The 7,917-nt window shown below is 33.9% G+C and overlaps 2 protein-coding genes across 3 annotated transcripts; one reads left to right on the top strand and one right to left on the bottom strand.

Annotated features, from left to right (window-relative positions):
* The first annotated feature begins 263 nt into the window (after window positions 1–263).
* On the top strand, window positions 264–3,361 carry LOC123211986 (peter Pan-like protein). Of its 2 annotated transcripts, XM_044630980.1 has the most exons (8): window positions 264–383; window positions 502–595; window positions 816–998; window positions 1,331–1,561; window positions 1,967–2,059; window positions 2,146–2,333; window positions 2,557–2,750; window positions 2,903–3,361. In XM_044630980.1, exons 2-8 carry the CDS (start codon window positions 578–580, stop codon window positions 3,004–3,006), a joined length of 1,011 nt encoding a protein of 336 aa, XP_044486915.1. In that variant the 5' UTR covers window positions 264–383; window positions 502–577; the 3' UTR covers window positions 3,007–3,361. The 2 variants fall into 2 exon arrangements, with proteins under 2 accessions (XP_044486915.1, XP_044486916.1); XM_044630981.1 differs by having other exon boundaries at window positions 323–595.
* A 434-nt stretch (window positions 3,362–3,795) lies between these two features.
* Window positions 3,796–6,293, bottom strand: LOC123211983 (auxin-responsive protein IAA27-like). Its single transcript, XM_044630979.1, has 5 exons — window positions 5,528–6,293; window positions 4,920–5,149; window positions 4,591–4,741; window positions 4,223–4,284; window positions 3,796–4,103 (listed from the first exon to the last, which is right to left on the bottom strand). The coding sequence occupies exons 1-5, from the start codon at window positions 6,088–6,090 to the stop codon at window positions 4,066–4,068; spliced, it is 1,044 nt and encodes a 347-aa protein (XP_044486914.1). The 5' UTR covers window positions 6,091–6,293; the 3' UTR covers window positions 3,796–4,065.
* Window positions 6,294–7,917: the final 1,624 nt, after the last annotated feature.

The raw sequence follows: 7,917 nt of genomic DNA, 5'->3' as shown, positions 1-7,917 counted from the left end.
CAACAATTTTATAATTAATGAATATCTTGATGGGGTGTTTGTTTGGTTAGCAATTATGAAAAATTATGATAATAATTTCTTTTTTATTATTTATATTATTTTTTATTATTTTATTAAATATGTTTCAACCTCAATAAAATTAACATATTTTAATTATTTTTTCTACTTTCTTCCAAGGGTGTAAACTATTTGAGCTTAAGTCTAATACGTGGCAAAATTCTAGTGGGTTATCTAAAGTCAAACCCATACTTCTTTCCACACCGAATCATATCCCTTAAACCCTAATTCTTTCTTTGTCTTCTGCAACTTCGTTCAGTTGCCGCTTGCACCAATCAACCCCCCCGTAGTCGTCGTCGCCGCCGCCGCAAATCACCACCTTTAAAGTATTTTCTAATTTATTCATTCGAAATAGCCCTTTCGGACTGCTTAATTGTGTTTATTACACGATGAATACTAGAATTATCGTCGTGTTCTAATTATGTTGTTTTAATATTATTTTAGCATTCAAGAAGTAATTAATCGGGACATTTTGAAGCTTTGATCGAGGAAGACTCTATATTCAGTTTCCTACGAAGCCATGGCTCGTTTTAGGAATGTGAGTGAACAACCTCCTCCTGAGAAAAAAAAATGAAAATAAAATCTGAATATTATGTTATTTAGTGGTATTTCTCTGAAAAAAATCTAGCATATGAGCTTCTTTTGAATGCTATTTTTAGTGAAATAATCTTTTTGATAAAAGCACTTTGAAATAGTTTGGTTAATGTTGACGTTAGTGGCTTTGCATAGTTTTCTGATCATTATCTTTATTAAAATAGAAGAATAAAAAGGCAATTGTGAAGCCAATTGGGAAGAAGAAGCAGCCTAGCGTGGATCACATCACAGGGGATAAGATCCCAAAGAGTTTTGTGTTTTCCCGAGGGAAATTGCCTGGTCCTCTCAAGCAGCTTGAGTTGGACTTAAGAAAGTTGATGCTTCCATATACTGCTCTCAAGCTTAAGGTAAAGCTTTATTTGTTTACAGATTTTCACTTTACTTCTTTGTGTCTTCTTATTTACTTGAACTCATTTTGTTAAAGCTTGATGATGGATTTTGAGTAATGTACATAAATAAGGATTATTGTTTTTGTTGGGGAAAACCTTTTTTTCACGAAAGGGCTATGCTCTGTGAGATTAATAGATTATAAAGTAACTCATAAAGGCAATTAAAATTTCGAACAATAAATTTAGTGAAGCCATGGCATCATTTTAATCCTAGACCATCCTTAATTAGTTTTGGTGGGTTTATATGCAGTGTCAAATGTTCTTCTAATTTTCCTGTTGTATGACTGCAGGAGAAAAAACGGAATAATCTCAAGGACTTCTTGAATGTTGCAGGGCCGATGGGTGTTACACATTTTCTCATATTGTCAAAGACTGAAACTGCTCCCTACTTGAGGGTAGCAAGAACTCCGCAGGGCCCTACTCTTACGTTCAAAATTCATGAGTACTCATTAGCTGTTGATGTTGCTCAATCTCAATCGCGTCCTAGATGTCCTCAAGACCTTTTCAAAAATCCTCCACTGGTAATTTTTCTCCTTTAACATCTATACATTCTCATTTTTACTAGAAGTTACCGTCTGATCCATGTCTCCTTGCTGAAGATTTCTTTGTTATAAAATAGCCAGCTACTTTAAATCTTTTTCTTTTTCCTTTTAACTGGCTCTAAATATAATATTCTTTTTCTCAATTAAGTCTTTTGTAAATTACTTACTATTGGAATTCTATAAATGGTGGGTCTGATCCCCTGAGTCTCAAGTTAACTAGCATCTTTTCTGTTCATTTATGTTATTTCTTATGTTTGCTTTCTCAAAGAATAATTGGATTGAATCTATGTATTTATTCATAAATTAATCTGAAGAAGTAATGGAAGTTTTGTTCTGTGTTTACATACCACTAACCATTGTTTTTTGAATATGCTGGTTTGGCAGATTGTTCTTTCTGGTTTTGGAACTGGAGATCAACATTTAAAGCTTACGACTATTATGTTTCAGAACATCTTTCCAGCCATTGATATTAACACTGTGGGTGCTTAGACCATATAACTCTAATGCTAGAATTCTCTGGATATTGCTCCTATGCTTAATGTTATTTATTATGTATGTTTCAGGTCAAGCTTTCTACTTGCCAGAGAATTGTGTTGCTAAATTACAATAAAGAGACAAAGCTTATTGACTTTAGACATTATTCAATCAGACTGCAGCCTGTCGGTGTTTCGCGTAGACTTAGAAAATTTGTTCAGAACCATCAAGTCCCTGATCTAAGGAGTCTTCAGGATGTGAGTGATTTTGTCACTAAGTAAGTATCCATGCTCATTGACATATAAATTGTTTTTCGAATTTCTTTGTTTGGCAGATTGTTCTTCTAGACTTGAAGAGAAAAATATAGAATGCTTTTCCTTGCATTGTGTATATGCTAAATTGCATGATTCCACAAGCCGTTTTAGGATTTAGTGGTGCATCTGTACATGGTCTTCGTTAATTATATAACTCACGTTGTTCTTTCGATGTGGCTTTTGAAGGGCCAGTTATGGATCAGAAAGTGAGGCTGATGATGAGGCGGCAACAGTGACTCTGGCTAGCAATCTAGGCAGAGTGAATCGGGCTTCTACAAAAAGTGCTGTCAAGCTTCAGGAGATTGGACCCAGAATGACCTTGCAACTCATGAAGATCGAGGAAGGATTATGTTCTGGTGGAGTCATCTTTAGCGAATATGGTATATGCCAATCTTTGCATGTCATTTATACAAACATATGTGAATCTGTATTAGTCACCATTCTCCCTTGTCCTTATTCATATCTGAAAACTGATAGACTTTATGTAAAATTGTTTCAAAAGTTCCATCCTTTGCTCCTCTTTTTCCCTCAGGACCAGTTGGCGACAAGAAAAAGCGGGAAAATAAGAAGCCAGAAGATCAAGAAGATAGTGAAGAAAGTGAGGATGAGGACAACTGCAAGGAAGAGGAAAATTAGTTGCATTATAAATTGAGAGTTCCTTACTTTTTTGGTTACATGAAAACACTTTTGATAGTCACTATAGAGTTGGTGTTACATAAGATGAAAGGTACCAATATGAAGAGATAGTTATCAAGAAGTTTGGGCAAGCTTTAGTGACCCCATAAATTTTGTGTTTTTCTTTAAGGGATTTAGTTGGTTGCCTATCTGAAGAAGAATCATGTCAAGGATTTTGGCTTCACTAGCATTAGTACTCCCCATACTTTTTTGTTTTTGTTTTATCATTGCAAAAGATAAGATTTTTCAGGTTCATAGAATGTAATGTTAGTACTGTGTGTATAGTTTCTTGAAAAGACTCGTGAGTAATTATCCAGAAATCCTTCTTAAAAAAATGCAAATAAAAATCTCAATTTCTTAAAAATTTATAAGATTTCCTTGATGAATATCATGTAAATCAAAGATAATTTATTTGCATATAATTCGACCATGCTTCAGGCTTCGAATGTTTCTTGGTTTGCAGGTACTGTTTTGTATGACAAAGAAAAGGGATTCTCTGAATAAGAGTTTCAATTCCTCTAATAACATTTCAAAATTAAATTCTATACTTTGATTTGGTTTCAAAGTTTCCTTGTTATTAAAAGAAAAACATCAGTGAGTTATATCTTGCTTTAAGTAAAAACGACAAATTGAAAAAATTAAAAAAAGTAAAGAAACAAGCAAATGCCAATCAGCTTCCTCTTCTGAAGCTTTGTTAGGATTAAGATTTCTTTTACACTTATCAAATATTTACCGCGAGAAAGAGAGGTATTAATAAGCAAACCAACATCCATTTTATACATCAACTAGAATATATAGAAAGACGAGAACCAAGTAGACTTAACACAAACTCAACTATGAGGATTTCCCCACAACTATATTTCTGTCTAGTAGGAAGTGTTCCCCAAAATGACTAATTAAATACATCAAACTATTGATATTTGATAAAATATATGATTCTTGCGCGAAAAACTGAACTCAAAACACTTCAACAATCTTCAGATATTACTTTCTTTTTGGTTTTCATTATACCCTTTTCAACTAGCTTCGGTTCTTGCATTTCTCCATTGCCCTTGGAGCTGCAAGCAATCAGATATCTTAGTCAATTTGAAGAAGACTAACATGTGTAATTAAAGAATATACAGAACTCAGTAACAAAAGACCATCGTGTCACAAGAGAAGCAGAGATTATACATACCTAGTCCAATGGCCTCTGAACCTTTCATGATTCTTAGTCTTCTACAAGTGTCAGTGAACATACTGCATGAGGAAAAAAAAAACAGTTACAGAATCATAAGGAAATGCTTTTGATCTGAGCATAAGATGTAAAATTTACAGCCTATTGCGGAATGTCAGATCTGAGGATTTAGATTAAGCTGGCTGCCAAGTGAATTCTAAACTTCCATAGCCAACAATCATATCAGACATAGGCAGATCAATGATATTTTGTTGTATATTTTTGCTTTCAAAACTGAAACTATGCCACCTAGGGTGAAGAGTTGTATCTTCACCAGGAACTTAATCAAGGACTTGCAGAAGAATACATGAACGGTGAAAAATACTCACTCCCAAGGTACATCGCCAACAAGCATCCAATCAGCATCCTTATCTTCATATGTAAGCACATATTCAGAACCATGGAGAAGATCCATCAAACGACTTTCACTCAGGCCATCTCGCCCTGGAAATCCATGTGAATCACAATGGCCTGAATTCACTGTCATTCATAAACAGTTAAACTCAAGTCAATATTCACCAGTGCTACTTATCAAAATCTTAACAATAGTAAGTAACAAGGCCGATTCCTAATTGGAACCAAGCTTGAGGACTTTTAGCCGAAACTTATCCATTCATGAAAGCACATGTAAATGAGAGAATTGAGGGAGGGAGTATACCAATCGTAAAGCAGCTGAACATTTTCTCAAGAGCTGTTGAGAGTTCCATGTAATTGTTGTAGAGTTTGAGATCAACTTTCCTTAGATATGGAGCGCCATCCATGCTAACTTTTACATAGAGACACCCATATCCTGGTTTGCCTTCGGCGTCATCACTGTTCTTCGCTAAATTAGAGGCCATAGTGTTCTTCCTGAATGATCTGATTGGTGGCCAACCCACCACCTGTGCCCTGTTTCCAAAAAGAGAAAAAAACAATGGTTCACTACTGCATCCATATGATGGATGGAAATTCATAAAAACATAAGAAGAACATGTGAATAGATAAATTTAAAAAAAAAAAAAGTCCCCAACTATTTGTTTGCAAGAGATTACATAAGTAGCCAAGAAAATTTTCCACAGACTCCAAGCACACGGCATTAAAGAAACAAGGAAACCAAACAATATCAAAAAGCATACACCAGTTTGTAATTAAACAGAGGTATAATAAAATTAGAGATTAATTTAAACAGAACTAATCACACTCAACTGAAGCAGATTTATTGGACTAAAATTTTCATAAATCAAAGCAGTACGATCAAATAAAAGGGAGTTTTTTAGGCAAGCTTACTTTGCAGCAGGAGCACTACTTGGCTCATTGGCAGCAGGAACTTGATTTTTCTTCTCTTGAACTGTTGGCTTTGGAGAAAGAGGCACAACACCAGCAGCCTCTTTTATGATCTTACTTTTATCATCCAAACCACCACCTCTAGGAGAATACAGAACACCTCCTTTACACAAATCAGCTTCAGATTTACCATTAATGGACAGTCCCCAGTTGCCAGAAGATCCATCAATGGCATCAGAGAAACCCCTTTTAGCCCCAGACACTATATTCTTCAAAGGGGTAACAGAGAACCCATTAGTGTTGTTTTCAATGTCTTTCCCAAAAAGAGACACCCCATGTGGTGGTTTCCTCTCCGGAGAGTGAGAACCTGGCAAGCCAAGCCTCAGCTCAGTCTCCTTGAAGTTGAGACAAGTTTTGTTTTTGTTGCTGCAGTTGTTGTTGTTGTTGTTGTTTAGCTCAGTTGAGGAGTTGGAAGAAGAAGAAGAAGAAGGGAGCTTTTCAGAGCTTCTTTGCATTGAAGAAGTCTCTGATAAGCCTATGTAATCATGCTCTAGAGGTGTAGACATCAAAGTTCTTAAGCTCAAATGGAACAAACACACTCAAAATATAGACAAAGGAGAAGATTTCAAGAGCTTCAGAATATGCAGAAGAGAAAGGGAGAGCACTGGTTTTGTTAATGCAGAAAAAAGAAGCTTCCTTGGCCTTTCTGTAGCAACTATGCCACCCATTTAACCCCCAAACAAGAAAACTTTCATTTTTAGATTGCAAAAAACTTACCTTTACTGTACAAAAATTAAAAAGCATGAAAGATAAGATTACTTTGTGATCTCTCAGGAGAAAATGTTATCAAGAGCACGAAGTGCTTCTTACATAAAATAACAAAAAGCAGTTAAAAGTATGTTTGAGAATATCAAAAATACTTTACAATAACAGTTGTTCAAAAATATTCTGTATGTTTTCCATATCAAAATTTTTATCTTTTATCTTTTACCCATTTTAATTAAACATCAACAAAATGCTTCTCTCACCCCTAGTAAAGGATTTATAACATGAACAAATCTACTTACAAAAGCCATTTATGAACATCTAACCAGACCTTCATCTTACCTTTTTTAAGCAAAAGAGACAGATAGTATATTATTTGTATAAATTTTGATATACCGTATAAATACAATAATAAGTATCAGCACCCCATTTTTGCTATTATAATACTGTGTATTCAAGATTTTGCACAAGAGTTTTTTCAAGTAAAACATGCAAATGCAGTCTAGAAAATCTAAAATTTATTAATTAATATGCAGCACAGTGTTGATGTAAAACTAATATGCAGCACCGACACATTGCAGAAGAGAGAATTGCCGGCGACCTTTCATACAGTGTTGTTTGTCTCACTATTACTTTTACATATAATAATTTAGATACCGAATCCCAGGCGCATGGTAGCTGGCAGAGAAAGTGAAAGAAAACAAATATTGCAGCAGCAGAAATCAGAAATCAAACAACAAACAGACAAACAAACATTTCAGAATTCAGACCTGTTATCATAACTCTTCTTTCTGGGTTTTTTTTTTTTTGGGTTAATCTTTAGCTTTTACTTTTTGTGCAATGGGAAACATGCAAAGGTAGGATTGGAGGGTGAACACATTTTGCCAAATTATAAAATCCTGGAAATTGGGGAAAATTTTTCCTGGAAAAAGCTAACATTGAATTATCAAAATCTAGCTTAAAGTAATGGGTAAACTTGTAGGGCATTAAAACTAAAACCATTGGTGAGTCTTCTTAATTGTAGCTCCCAAAATATTAGGCAAGATATTGAGAGTGAGTTGTTGAAAGTAAGTGTGCTAAGGCGGGTAGAAATCATCAAAAAGTGTAAAATAGAGTTACCAGAGGTGAGAATATTACAACATCTATTTAAAATGAGGAAAATAGTATGAAATAAACTATCAAGAAGAAGATCAATGTAAAATGGAGTTAGATATAATAAGATCAATACCAAAAAAAGTTATGAAAGAGGAGATTAGTAATAAACATAAAATCAAAATAGTAATGATTTGCAACAAGGGTTTTTACGACCTCTCACAAAAGAAAATCTAAATTTAGTTCTTACAAAAAATAAAACTAACAAAGTCACCCAAATATATATAAAATCTGATCATTGATTGACTTAAATCGACTCCTTCCCTAAGTCAACAACCGATTCAAGTATAAAAACAATAGTTTAAAACATTGAAACAATATTAATAAACATAGAAATATGAAGAAAAAAAGGAAAGAAAAATGAAATAAAAAAAAGATAATACATAATTTAATGTTTACAAAGCAACACATTATATTAGCAATGTTAAAACATAAATTACAAATTTTATAATGATAAATGTATTATTATCTAATTA

This window comes from Mangifera indica, chromosome 3 (genome assembly GCF_011075055.1).
Source record: "Mangifera indica cultivar Alphonso chromosome 3, CATAS_Mindica_2.1, whole genome shotgun sequence".
Taxonomy (NCBI): domain Eukaryota; kingdom Viridiplantae; phylum Streptophyta; class Magnoliopsida; order Sapindales; family Anacardiaceae; genus Mangifera; species Mangifera indica.
Note: the sequence above shows the minus strand (reverse complement) of the source record. Positions and strands in the feature narration are given on the sequence as shown.

What these genes read in the sequence shown, in the direction of transcription:
- LOC123211986 (XM_044630980.1), top strand. An exon ending in GTGAGTGATTTTGTCACTAA is followed by an intron (nt 2,334 to 2,556) that starts GTAAGTATCCAT and finishes TGGCTTTTGAAG; the next exon opens with GGCCAGTTATGGATCAGAAA. An exon ending in AGTCATCTTTAGCGAATATG is followed by an intron (nt 2,751 to 2,902) that starts GTATATGCCAAT and finishes TTTTTCCCTCAG; the next exon opens with GACCAGTTGGCGACAAGAAA.
- LOC123211983 (XM_044630979.1), bottom strand. Translation starts at nt 6,090, where the DNA reads ATGTCTACACCTCTAGAGCATGATTACATAGGCTTATCAGAGACTTCT. An exon ending in GTTGGCGATGTACCTTGGGA is followed by an intron (nt 4,285 to 4,590) that starts GTGAGTATTTTT and finishes TTCCTCATGCAG; the next exon opens with TATGTTCACTGACACTTGTA. An exon ending in TTCAGAGGCCATTGGACTAG is followed by an intron (nt 4,104 to 4,222) that starts GTATGTATAATC and finishes GATTGCTTGCAG; the next exon opens with CTCCAAGGGCAATGGAGAAA.